The sequence below is a fragment of the Chrysochloris asiatica genome, unplaced genomic scaffold (genome assembly GCF_000296735.1).
Source record: "Chrysochloris asiatica unplaced genomic scaffold, ChrAsi1.0 scaffold00200, whole genome shotgun sequence".
Taxonomy (NCBI): Eukaryota; Metazoa; Chordata; class Mammalia; order Afrosoricida; family Chrysochloridae; genus Chrysochloris; species Chrysochloris asiatica.
The window spans coordinates 249,251-263,695 of NW_006408718.1; the positions used below are offsets into that span (position 1 = coordinate 249,251).

The window sequence follows — 14,445 nt, forward strand, 5'->3', positions numbered from 1 at the left end:
TCTCAAGCTGAAAGAATTGAAGAAAAAATTCAAGCCTTGACTTACAATATTGAAGGATTCTCTGGGCAAAATATTGACTAGTGCAGAAAACATCAAAAGAAGCTGGAAGGAATACACAGAGCCACTCTACCAAAAGGAAATGGTCAATGTTCAACCATTTCAAGTGGTAGCATATGATCAAGAGTCAATGATACTGAGAAAAGAAGTCCAACGTGCACTGAAGGCATTGGCAAAGCACAAGGCTCCAGGAATTGATGGAATGCAGATTGAAATCTCTCAACAAACTGGTGTAGCACTGAAGGCACTCACTCATCTAGGCCAAGAAATAGGAAGACAGTTACTTAGCCAACTGATTCATATTTGTGCCCATTCCAAAGACATGGGATCACATATTTGTAACCCAACTGAATGAAATCCTCACAAAGTATCATTAATATCACATGCAATGGGTTAAATGGGGCAAAGGTAAATAGAGGTAAATGTATGCTCAACCTTGGAACCACAGGGCTCTGTGATATAGGGATCGAGGCATAGTCTGAATGGGTAAAAGAGGGGAAATAATGTTAAGATTCTTGACTGTCTTATGAATGTTGGTTTCACTTGCCTACTATTGTAAAATAAACAGTTGAGTGGGATGGAAAGGAATATCAGGAAACATGATTACAGATGGGGAAACCAAGGCTCAAGCTTGTAAGCACATCTTTAGCCTAGAACTCATTAAAATACCTAAAAGGGTATCTAGAACTTGCCCATTGAAATAGGCTTCTTGTGGTGCCTTTTCAGTGTATAGGACCTTGAGTCCTAAGCCCCTTAGGTAGAGTCCTAAGCCCCATCCAGAACCTTCTGAGTTGGGACATCCCCACTTGAAAGGAGAACAGAAGATACTTCTTGAAAGAAAGCCCGGCAGGAAAATTAAAAAACTAAAATGGCAGTCTGACTGGCTACTATAAGGAAAAGCAAGTTGCTCATCAGAGAGCCATCAAGGCAAGCAATCAAGTCCCTTCAGGACAAACCCCACTCCAAGACTGAAACTCAAAGTGAACACACGAGCAAGCATGTAAGCTGGATGATGACCATGTTGGTCTACTGGTGAGTGGAAGAGGGGGAAAGGCAGCAATGAAGATATGGGCTGACTTTGACCATGTTCCATAGACTCCTGTCGACCTGGAGGTGAGAGAGAGAAGTAAGGGCTGGTTGGTCTGAAGTATGGTGATACCTGGGGACACCAGAGTCCATGGACAAGGACATAGCCACGGAGAGCTAGAGCTAAGAGTGCAGCGTCCAGGTGATATGAAGTGAGGAGAGATGCACAAGAACACCCAAACTTGTAGATAGTACTCATTTGATCTAGCCTCAATGGCTTAATGATCAGAATTCGACTAGAGAAGATTAAAAAAAAAAACAATTTTTGATAAAGGAAACAAGTGTAAATTGCTACAATTTGATTAACTTGACCTAAACTTATGGATGTAGTAGCTCAAAATATCAACTGAGAGGGAAGGAGTCTTCACATCAGGGATCAATCCTATCCCCTCTGTACACAGGGTAGATAGGGATGGGCAACTTAGACATTGGCTACCTAAAATGGGGAGGGGGTGGCTATAAAGGCACAAAGTGACTGGCTTACAAGTTTTCAAGAGGGAGTTTAGTTTCAGAGTGTGTGGGGAAAGGTAGAATCCCCACTGAATAGTTTTCATCTTATCTAGATGGATCTGGTGAAAAGAGATAGGGATAAGAGTTGTATGATTCAATAGTGAGTGAGTAATTATTATTATGACTAATTTTGATTGTCACAACTATAAAGGTAAAAGCTTTGTAACATAAAAAGGAGGAATAGTTAATCTTACATTTCAGGAACAGAGGATTCTAGGACCATCAAAGAAGAAGAACACGAGTGGAATGTGAAACCCTATCCAGAGAAGCAGCAACACCCGAGATGGAGGCAGAGATGAGGAACTGGAGAGATAGAGCAGCTGAGGACTCTAGATTCATGGGAAGAGAAAGGCTGTGTGCTGGCAGCCAGGAGGCAAGCTTGCAGAATGTGCCCTTTGGTTGTTTAAATGATTATATATTCCTGAGTGTTTCTGAGTATAGCCAGTAAAAAACAAAACAGGAAACAAGCAAGTACTGTTGAATGATGATGCATGGAGAGGATTGTAATCATTGCAATGAAACAAAATACGATAGGATGAATGTAAAACTGATGTTCTCCCATGTAAACTATCACTCAATTCACAATAAAAACCTTATTTTAAAAACAAACAAAAACACAAAAAGAACTGCATTTCCAAGTACTAACCAGACCTGACCCTGCCTAGTTTCTAAGATTAGCAGCTGAGATCACACAGGACGCTTTCAGGGTGACAGAACTCACCCTCGAGGTCTAAATATGTAGGTGGGGACAGAACACTAGTCTACACTATGCTCATGATGGAATGGATAGCCATTCAAGATCAAAAGGGCAACATTTACTTAAGGACAAAGTTGAGAAGTGTCGGGAAAGAGAGTGGAATGCAAATAGGTACCACAGGGAGAAAAGAATAAAAACTGTCAAAGACTTCATTTTGTTTAGATCAACACTCATGGAAGCAGCAGTCAAGAAATCAAACAAGATATTGCATTAGACAAATCTGCTGCACAAGATCTCTTTAAAGTGTTCAAGAGCAAACTTGCCAATTTGAGGACTAAGGTGTACCTGACCCAAGACATGGTATTTTCAATAACCTCGATGCATGTGAACGTTGTACAATGAATAAAGAAGACCGTGGAAGAATTGATGCATTTGAGTTATGGTGTTGGAGGAGAATATTAAAAGTACCACGGACTACCACAAGAACAAACACATCTGTGCTGGAAAAAATAAAGCCAGAATGTTCTTGGGAAGCCGGGATGGCCAGACTTCATCTCTCATACTTTCAACACATTATCTGGAGGGACCACTCCTTGGAGAAGGATATCATGCTTGGTCAAGTGGAAGGCTAGCAAATAAGAGGCAGACTCCCAAAGAAATGGATTGGCACAGTGGCAGTAGCAATGGGCTCAAGCACAGCAATGATTGTGAGATCGACACAAGACTGGGCAGTGTTTCATTCTGTTGTGCATAGGGTCAGTCACTATGAGTTGGTTTCCACACAATGACAAGTACCAAGCAACACCCTTAATCCAGTCACAATCCTGATCTGAGGTAGGGGGAGTTATCCTGGGGTGCGGCCTTCAATGCTTTTTATCTTACAAAGCAAGAGACTGAAGCAGAACTCCCAAGGACCTGCTACCACCAAGAAAGAAGAAGAGGCGGTGGAATGCAAGCTTTGGTCCTGGGGTCGCTGCACTGAGAACCTCTTAGACCCAGAGGAATCTAGCTGCCAAGACACATGGAGGACTACAGACCCTGGAAGTAGATAAGTGCCTTCATCCTAAACCTCAAGCCTACACAGAGAGAAACTCTTTCTAGAGCTGTCACAGACTGAAATCACAACTGCAGTCTCCTAAACTGTGAGAAAAATAAATGTCTGTTTCTAAAAGCCACCCCTTTGTAGAATACCCGTTACAGCAGCATTAGGAGGAAGATGAAATCTTACGCCTCCTGGGCTGTCAACTACCAGTCCTGGTATGGTACTGTAGACTAAGCACTGGACGGCTAACCACAAATTCAATGGTTCAAATCCACCAGTCACTCCTCATAAACCACATACAGGGTTGCTGTAAGTCAGAACCACCTTGAGGGCACTTAACAATAACAACAACAACTTGTGAAAGAAGGAGCCTCTTAAGCACCTTTCCGAAAAATGGTGTTGACATCTGACAACTACATTTAGTGCAGCACTTAACTGAATGATTTTGTTTCCCAGTGATTAAGCACTCCTCTGGTGATCAAAGGCAGTGGTTTGAACTTAACCAGCTACAGTCTGCTTCTGAAAAGATGTGGCAATCTGTTCTTGCAAAGAGATTCACAGCCTTGGAAACCATTACCCCAGGGTCTCTGTGGCCTACAGATCAACTGGATGGCAACAAGCATTAGAACTTACCAAACGCTTTGCTGTTTTCTCTAAATTATCAGCAAATGATCCAAGATTCACTTTGGTGAGGGTTTTATTGGCCTGAAAATAAAGGGGAAAACAATGTCATCAAGATGGATTTTTGAAACAGCATCTCACGAGCAGCAGATTGAACGTTGCTCAGGGTATGTCGAGTCCTGGTGTGGTGTTGCGGGTTAATGCGCTGGACCTCCAGGTCAGTTTGAACTGCAAGGTCAGCTGTTCAAGCTCACCAGCCGCTCCTCAGAAACCCTATTTAGGATTGCTGTGGGTCAGAACCAACTCAACGGCATTTAACAGTAACAACAACATGTTACGTTCATAACATACAGTAAGGCTAGAAACTCTTGCGTTGTCTTCTTGGTAACACATACAGATGGGCCTCGTTTTATTGCTCTTCCCTTTGCTGTGATTAACAGATCCTGTGAGGGTTTTTTTATAGTTTGGAAGCTTGCGACCAGCCAGTGTTGAGAGAGTAAAGCCTGATCTCATTTTGTATCTTTGTGTCACATTTTGGTCATTCTTGTAATCTTTCAAACTTTTTCGGAATGTTGTTGCAGACTTCATAGAGTGTGAACATAATTTTCCTAGGTACTTGGAGACATGCGTCTCTTTTTATTGAGGTTATTTACTTTACTGAGGTGACCTGGAACCAAACCTGTAATACTGCCAAGGTCGGCCTGCCCCAAAACGCCCACATGCGATACTCTCACTGCCCCTAAAGACTCGCATGAGAGCACCCGGGTCTTACCTCCGCCAGGTAAGCGTCATAGTCTAGCTCGTGGATTCCCGTGGCACCGAACTGCTGCAGGTTTTGTTTCCCTGCATCATCTAGCAGAACTATGTTATCAAGCTTGATGTTCAGGTTCGCAAATTCCTTGCTTAAGTCTTGGGTGTACTGCATAATAAAAAGAAAAGTTGTAAGTTATCTTCATTATTCCTGGGGTGGTGCTGTAGGCTCAGCACTGGACTATGAAGCACAAGGTCGGCGGTTCAAACTCACCAGTGGCTCCTTGGAAACCCTATGCTGAGTCAGAACTGACTCAACAGCACTTAGCAACAATCATGCTTTAATTGGACTTTTCTGGACTCCTGAAGTGGTACTGAGGATCAGCACTAGACTACAATGCACAAGATCAGCAGTTCGAACCCACCAGTGGCTCCATGGAAACTCTACACAAGGGGACTATGAGATGGACAACACTTAACAACGTTTTAAGGAGCTACGGTGTGGCACTTTAGGATAAGCACTGGACTGCTAACTGCGAAGTCGGAAGTTCAAACCACCAGCTGCTTTTAGAACCCCTAAGAGTGGCTATGAGTCAGAACCAACTTGATGGCACACCGCAACTACAAGAACAGTTTACAAGAGCTATAAGAACATACCAAGACCAAACCAACCCTGTTGCCGTAGGGCCGGTTCTGGTTCATCACGACCCTGTGTTACAGAGTAGAATTTCTCCAGGAGGGTTGTAACTTTCATGGGAGAAGGTCACTAAGCCTTCCTTCCATGGTACTCTTGAATGGATTCGAACCATTAACTTTTAAGTTAGAAGTGGAGTGCTTAACCATTTGTACTACTCAGGAACTCGAGGCCAAAAACTAGCAAGTGTGTACTCGAGTGGCGTTTCTTCTGATACTCTTCTCTTCCTTCCACTTCTTCCCTGCCTCCTTCCCTCTACCTCATACCGTGCACAATGCCAGGAGGCCAAACGCACTGCACCCTCAACGACCTCAAACCCAAGAGGCTGCCATCACTGAGGTAAAGGAACAGCAAGAAGGTGCCAGGGGGTGCCAGGACTGCAATAAGAGAGGGCTGGGAGGGCATTATAGAGGCGGCTTCTGAGTGAAGTCTTGACAAAGAGATGTTGAAGGAGGCAAGGAAGCCTAGCATTCCATGAGGGACTGGCCCGACTAGACATGGGTGGCCAGAGGATGAGGGTTTATCATTAAGGGTATGGTGCTTAATTATTTGGGCCAAAGACCCTGGGAAATGGGAACGGGGGTGTTGACTTGGGGCTGTCTCAAGAGCTAGTGGTAGTTCCTGTCAGTGTGAAATGGCTTCTCTGTCCCAGGGTGGTGCCTCCCAACCTCCACACATCACAGCAGAGAGAAAATGGCACGTGGTCTGATGGGGCAGGTGTGTATGTGCGGGTGTGTGTGTTGGGCGGGGGTGGCTGGTAGTGGTTATTTCAGGTTTGGATAAAAACTGTATTTTTTTTATTTGGAGAAGCTAATACACACACATTTTGACTTCAACTTTGGAGTAAACCTCTTCACATTAGAAGTCTGCTTCGTCATGACCTGGTGGTGCCCCAAGACAACTTCTGGGCTGCCTCCGTGGCTGCTGTGAAGTTTAGAAAGCAACTCCCGTACTTGGTCTCCACTGCCATTCCAGAGGACTCAAAGAAAGAGGCCTCTTTAGATTCTTTCTAAAGAAGAGACCTTCCAGTACGGGCCAGAGGTGCCCTAAATGCTCCAGCTCTCGTGGCAGCTCTGGAATGGCAATGGCCTGCCCCTGGCCTCTTAATGCAGAAGGAGAAAAGACTCCACTCCATCAGCTTTGATCCTTGATTCATTAAGGGTCAGCCACGATCACCAGAGCCCACCCTGGAGTCCTAGGGCCACAGCCAAGACTCCAGGATGCTGATGGGGCAGACCCCAGCTGTGGGTGTATCATCCCCTCTTCAGAACCCTGGCAGGGAAGGTGGCTGGTCTCAGAGAACATCTGTGTGGCCTCTAGCACCACGCAGGAGACAGATGGAGGAGTCCCTGGGACTAGAACTAAACAAGCAAGTTAAAGGGGCACCTCGACAAGGAGTAAGGGAAGTATAGTACCATGGCCAAGAAGAACCAATTCTGATGACTAGCTGAGGCCATGGTCAAGTCACAGTTCAGATTCAGGTGATCAAGCCACTGGGAGGCCTCAGGAAAGCTTTGAAGTTTCACTATTTCTGTGGGAACCAATCTAGACTTCTTCCTATAAGAACAACTCTACCCAGAAACATAAAATCTTTCCTGTGAACTTCCGACCAGCCAAAGCCAGTTGCCACTCAGTCCATTCCGAATCATGGCAATTCCATGCGTGTCAGAGGAGAACTGTGCTTCGAAGGGTTTCCAATGGTCCTGGTAGCATAATGGTTATGAGTTGGGCTCCTAACCTCAAGGTCAGCAGTTCGAAACTACCAGCTGTTCCATGGGAGAAAGATGAGGCTTTCTGTTCCCGTAAAGATTTTACAGCCTTAGAAATCCCATACATGGTCACGTGAATCGGAACTGACGCCACAGCACATACATAACCAACCAACTCATTCTTCTTTTTTGGAAGTTTATTACCAAACCTTTCTTTCCAACCACCTCTGGGTGGATCTGAACCTACAACCTTTAGGGTAGCAGTAGAACGTGTTAACCATTTAAACCACCCAACAGTTCCCAAGTGTCCACAGTGAGGCCCTTACAGTGAACCTGCTTATCTACAGGAAAAAGCTTAAGCTGCAACAGAAACATTTGGTTAAGAGTGATGAAAATGTTTTGGAACAAAATATAGGCATTGCCCTCAGCAAAAAATAAAAAGAAGGACACTTGGATTGGCTGGAAAACCAAGTCTGGTTCTAGTCCCTTACCTTTTGACTGTTGAGATGCTCACTGATATTGAAGCGGTTCTCAAGCTTAAAGGAGGTATAAATGCCTTTATCATCTTGGCAATCACTGTGGGGATAAATAGAACAATCATGATCCAAAGGGCAGTTTGTGGTGACCTGTGCCCACTGGTAAGGGTGTAGAAACATGCTAAGTGGTTTCTGGTGTTTATTCTGGGAGCGATTTCTGGGTGTTGGCATGGTAGCCAGTCCCCAGTACCCACAGGATCTCCACCAACACCCACCATCCCCAACTTTTCCCTGGCTTAGTTAACGCATCCTGATGGAACAGATAGCATGGGATTGGTAAATCTGTCCCTCCAGCTGTCTCCTTTGTTACCAGGGCTGTGATGAGCAACCACATTTCCAAATTGAGAAGAAATAAATTCTTAGAACACACTTGCTAGAAAGACATGAACTGCAAAACACATGTGGGAACTTCAAAATGCTCCTAGAAACATAGAATTAAAAGAGGATGGAATTTTTCCAAAGATGTTTTGAGGTCCTCTTTTATAATGGGATTTATTAAAAGATCTGATCAAGCCTCGGTCAAAATCATTTCCTTCCATGTTTCCGAGGTTGAGCTTGACTTACTCTGTGGTTAGATGTATGTTCTGATGGCTAGGGATGGAGCTGGGGAGGCAGCCGCCTGACCATCCAGGTGGTCAGTATCAAACCCAAAGCCACTGCCATCAAGGTCCTGCTAACTCAGAGAAACCCGATACAACTGAGTAGAACTTCTCCTGTAAGATTTCGGAGACTGTAAATCTTTATAGCAACAGACAGTCTTATCTTTCTCCCATAGAGTGGCTGGTGGTTTTGACCCACCGACCTTGAGGTTAGCAGCCCAACACTTAAGCCACTGTGCCACCATGACTTATTGGCTATAAACCTGATTCAGTTACCTCACCTAACTGGTCTGGTAAATACAGTCTTTTTTCTCTATGTTCCAATCCTGTGCAGGACAGAAATGTGATCCCCAAAAAGATCTGCAGCAGCCCTAAGCCCGTACTGTTGTTGTTGTTAGGTGCCACTGAGTTGGTACCGACCCATAGCGACCTTATGCACAGCAGAACAAAACACTGCCTGATGCTGGGCCAACCTCATTACTGTTGCCACGCTTGAACCCATTGATGCTGTCACTTTGCCAATCCATCTCGCTGGAGGTCTTCCTCTTTTTCTCTGACCCTCCCTCCACTTTATCAAGCATGATATCCTTCTCCAGTGAGTGGTCCCTCCTGACAACATGTCTGAAGTATGAGAGATGAAGTTTGGCCATCTTGGCCTCCGAGGAGCACTCTTGCTGCACTTCTTCCAACACAGATCTGTTGGTTCTTTTGGCAGCTCAATGGCACTTTCAGTATTCTCCTCCAACACCATAACTCAAATGCATCAATTCTTCTACAGTCTTCCTTATTCACTGTCCAGCTTTCGCACGCATATGAGGTTATTGAAAATACCATGGCTTGGGTCAGGCGCACCTTAGTCCTCAAGCTGACATCTTTGCTCTTCAACACTTTAAAAAGGTCTTGTGCAACAGATTTGTCTAATGCAATACGTCATTTGATTTCTTGACTGCTGCTTCCATGAGTGTTGATAGTTGATCCAAGGAAAATGAAGTCCTTGACAACGTCTATCTTTTCTCTGTTGATAAGAGTGTTGTTTATTGGTCCAGTGGTGAGGATTTTTGTTTTCTTGACATTGAGATGCAATCCACACCGAAACTAGGTGTGTGGAAATCAGGTTTGTCTTTGCAGATAGCATCAGTGAGGTACATGAGATTATACTGGAGTGTGGGCAGCCCTAGTCCTAATCCGTTCTGAGTGGCGACAAGGACAGATATGGACACAGAGTCACACACACAAGGTGAAGACAGCATAGGAAGCTCTGACCACAAGTTAAGGACTATCAGCAAACTCCTGAAGCTCCAGAAGTTCGAAAAGACAAGTGAAGATGTTCCTTGAGACTCAAAGAGAGAGAGAAAGAGCATGACCCTGGCCAGGTCCAGGCCCTGAACTCAGACTTCTAGCCTCTAGAACAGCATGAAGACAAATTTTAAAGCCACCCACATTGTGCAATTTTGTGATAGTCAACGAAGGCAAAACCATCTGTGGAATGGGAACAATGCCTCTGAGACTGAGTTCAGAAGGACACATCCCACCCGGTGCATCTCTCTCTCATGCAGGTGGCCAATTCCAAGGCATCGTCTCCTCACCAGTGAAGCCAGCACCCAGTGGATGCCTAGGAAGAGCCACTTCCACACGTCCCCTGAGGAAACCATGAGAAGGTCAGTCTGTTGGATCACAGAGCTAGAAGGACAATGGGTTCTGCAAGAGCCACAGTCACTAAGAGCTTGCAAGCCAGGTCAGGAAGCCTAAAGGTGGCAGCCAGGTTTAATCTCACACAGAAACCCCGATGGACTGATAATGTCTTCCTACAGATTTGATGCATCAGATATCAATGACGGAAGACCAGAGGAATTGTGGGATGACATCAACAGCATCATCCATGAAAACAGCCAAGGTCATTTAAAAAGATAGGAAATAAAGAAAACACCAAAGTGGATGACAGAAGGGACTCTGAAATTTGTTCTTGAATGTGGTGGTAGTAGTTATGTGCTGTGGAATTGGTTCTGACTCATTGCGACCCTCTATAGGGTTTTTGAGGCTGTAAATCTTTACGGGAACAGAAAGGCTCATCTTTCTCCTGCAGAACAGCTGGTAGTTTTAAACTACTGACCTTGAGGTTCGCAGTCCGATTCGTACGTAACCACTACACTACAGCTGAAACAACTAGAAGAAATGATGAAGTCAAAGAGTTGAACAGAAGATTTCAAAGGCAGCTCAAAAAGGCTAAGTGAAGTATTATAATGAATTGTGCAAAGGCCTGAAATTAGAAAACAAAAAAAGGGAAGAACACAGCAGTTTTGAAGCTTAAAGAACTGAAGAAAAAATTCAAGCCTTGACTTGAAATATTGAAAGATTCCATAGACCAAATACTGAACAACACAAGAAGCATCAAAATTAAGAAGGAAATAGTAGCTGTACCAAAATGAACTGGCCAATGCGCAACCATTTCAGGAGGTGCTATGTGATCAAGAGCTGATGAAATTGAGGGAAGAGGTGCAAGCCGCACTGAAGGCATTGGCGAAAAACAGACTTCAGGAACTGATGAAATACAAATTGAAATATTGCAACAATTTGATGCAGAGCTGGAGGTACTCACTCTTCTATGCCAAAAAATTTAAGACAGCTACCTGGCCAACCAAATGGGAGCAATTTGTATTTGTACACACTCCATAGGAAGGCGATCCAATGGAATGTGGAAATCACTGAAAAATACCATTAATATCACATGTAAGTAAAATTTTGCTGAAGATAATTAAACAATGATTGCAATAGTACATTGGCAGTAAAGTGCCAGAAATTCAAGATGGATTCAGAAGAAGACAAGGAGAATGAGAGATCTTAATGCTAAGGTCAGATTGATCTTGGCTAAAAGCTGACAATACTAGATAGATGTCTACTTGTGCATTATTGACTATGCAAAGGCATTTGGCAGTGTGAAGCATAACAGATTGTGGATAACATTGTGAAGAATGGGTATTTATGAACATTTCATTGTACTCATGAAGAAAATACACATAGAATAAGGGGGCACAGAACAGTTTTAAATCAGGAAGCGTGTGTACCATGGTTATATCCTTTTACCATACTTAATCTGTATGCTGAGCAAATAATCCTAGATGAATTATATATAGAACGTGGCATCAGAATCGAAGAAAGAGTCATTAACAACCTTCAGTATGCAAATGATGTAATATTGCTTGGGGAAATCTAAAAGTACTTAAATTCTTACTGATAAAGACAAAGGCTACAGCCTTCAGTGTGGATTGTACCTCAATGTAAAGAAAACAAAATTCCTTACAACTGGAACAATAAATAATATCATGATAAATGGAGAAAAGATAGACTTTGTCAAAGACTTCATTTTGATTCAATCCATAATTAACACTCATGGAAGCAGCAGCCAAGAGATCAAAAGACACAGTGCACTAGGAAAAGCTGCTGCAAAAGACCTCATTAAAGTGTTTAAGAGCAAGGATATCCATTGAGGATTAAGAAAAGCCATGACATTTTTAATCACCTCAGATGCATGTGAAAGTTGGACAATGAATAAGGAAGACCAGAGAAGAATCGATGCATTTGAATTACAGTGTTGGAGAAGAATATTGAAGTACCATGGGCTGCCAGAAGAACAAACAAATCTGTAGCAGAAGAAGTACAGCCAGAAGGTTACTTAGAGGCCAGATGGCAAGACTTCATCGCTTGCATTTTGGGCATGTTGTTAGGAGGGACTAATCTCCGGAAAAGGGCATCATGCTTGGAAAAGTGGAGGGTCAGCAGAAAAGAGGAAGACCACCCCCCCAGTGAAATGGACTAACACAGTGGCAGCAACAATGGGCTCAAACTCAACAATTGTGAGGATGGCCCAGGACTGGGCAGTGTTTTGTTCTGTTGTGCAGAGGGTCGTTATGAGTTGGAACCAACTCAACAGCACCTAATAAGCACAACACAGCACTGTTAAGAAGGATGCAGAGAAACTGGACAATATCAACTCTCAATGTCTACCGTGAGCATGGCAGGACAGACACATGGGCCGCTTCTTTGCCATTTCTAGTAGAGGCAATGGGAACCACTACCGCTCAGGTAGGAAGGGACACCTGTGGTCTCATCACATTCCTGGAAGGCTGTCAGTCCATCTCACTGAGGGTCTTCCTCTTTTTCGATGACCCTTCACTTTACTCTACTTTGCTGAGACTAGAGGACAGTGTAATTCTGAAACAGGACAATCTTATCCCTGAGGTTAGAAACCACTTTCCAAAGCAAACTTCTTATTCTGGAAAAAGAACCATTTTGAAGTAGCAAAACGTGTCGCCTAATGTTTCGTACCTGTAAACATTTTCAAAAGTGAGATTGATAGATGCATTCCTAAATATTAAACCAGAGAGAAAATACTGCCATTCCTCATTGAGTAAGTATGGGGTGTCCAAAATCTAGAAGAAATTAAAAAGCAGTTATTCTTTCAAAGATATTCATACAAATAATAACATTCAAACACATAATAAAATATTCTGTTAAGTGCATTTCTGAGATTTTTTTGACATCACAGAAAATATTAGTGATTGGAATAAATCAGTTGGTCAAAGCACAAACAGGAATTATGGGACATTCTGAGAACCTTTTATTTTAGTAATACAAACACATGAGAAATGGGGGCACGCTGGGCTATCTGGTTGAGAACAGCTAAACAAAAGGCCAGGAGGCAACTACCCCTGTTCACCACTTCTCCCTGAACAAAAGGAACATAAACTTAAGCCTTCCCTGACAGAAGTGGAACCTGTGAGAGCAGTAACTTGACGAGGTTGCCCCGCTTCCCACCTCCCAGAGGCGGCTGCTAACCACATGTCTTTCCTCTCTATCAAGGCAAATACTTGAGTTTTCCTTACTGGTTCTGGAGTATGTAGGTTTTACTGTATCTATTTATGGGGAATCACTGTGGGGCTGACTATGTGGGGGATGAGTGTAAACTATTCCCTAACAGCCTCTACTTTCTCAGCAGCACTTTTGAATGAACAATTCAAAACGTATGGAAGGTAAGGAAGTCTGGCTTTGTGTACCATTTATGTAACGTTTACATTCATGCGGGTGCTCCCAAAAGATTGTGAGAAAATGGAATGCAAAGGTACATACTAATTACACAATAATATGTTACATTATCATTAACACGTTCATTAATACGTACTTAATTTTACACATTAATATTTCAAGTATATTATTATTTTTTACCAAGAGGTCAAATGGAAAAAAGCCTGACAAATTGAGGCTTTCTATGCAAGGCCCTCAACCATGTGAACAGCGAAGATAAAACCACGACCTGCGTTGGTTACCTACGACTTCCTAGATTTGAAGAGGGAAAGCAGGTACCATAAAAAGGGAAATTATCAATATATTTAAACATCAGAACCTGGGAAAAAAAACACTGGAAAACAAGAGTCAGAGAAGACAGGTTGGTAGACCACAGCATCCTCGGTAGGACCAACTGGTTCTCTGGAGTCTGAGGTGGTGGTAATGAGAGGGAGAAAGGGAACCCTTCCCCATCAGAGATCATCAGGGTGGTCCTCTGCCATGGCGCATGTACTTGACCAACATCTTTTCCTTCACATGGAGAGCCTCTAATCAACCACCTGTGTGGACCTCTCCATCCCCCAGAAAACTCTTTTAAATGTCACAAATCCCCTGGGGTATGTGGGGGGGACTCTACATTCCAGTTTCTCGGTCACATGTAGGAACTCCTGCTTAGGAAAATTTTACCCTCCCAAAGTCTTACACTCCACATTGTTGTTGTTATTGTTAAGTGTTGTTGAGTCAATTCCAACTCATGACGAACCTGTATAGGGTTTCTGAGGAGTGATGGCTGGTGAATTTGAAGCATTGACCTGGCAGTTCAAACCAACCTTAAGGTCCAGTTCTGATGAGAAGGCCTTAATTCTAAGTAAAATTATAGATTTCATTTATAATCCCCCTACCATCTTAGAAATTAAATAATCTCAACTTGTTGAATTAAAAGCAACAGGCGCTTCTTGGAAACCCTATATAGGGTCACTGTGAGTCAGAACAGACACTGGACAACACTTAACAGCAACAACAACAGCTCGTGGATGGGAAGACTTAATATAGCTAAGATGTCAATACTACCCAAAGCAATCTAGA

General features: G+C 43.3%; 1 protein-coding gene across 1 annotated transcript in view; it reads right to left on the reverse strand.

Annotated features, from left to right (window-relative positions):
- The window catches only part of PROM1 (prominin 1), a 219,790-nt gene that overhangs the window by 113,195 nt on the left and 92,150 nt on the right, over nt 1-14,445 (reverse strand). Inside the window, exons 14-17 of the mRNA XM_006872491.1 lie at nt 12,625-12,728; nt 7,658-7,742; nt 4,786-4,932; nt 4,026-4,097 (exon numbers count right to left, since the gene is read on the reverse strand). Coding sequence (XP_006872553.1) covers nt 4,026-4,097; nt 4,786-4,932; nt 7,658-7,742; nt 12,625-12,728 — 408 coding nt within the window. The remainder of the gene's footprint in view (nt 1-4,025; nt 4,098-4,785; nt 4,933-7,657; nt 7,743-12,624; nt 12,729-14,445) is intronic.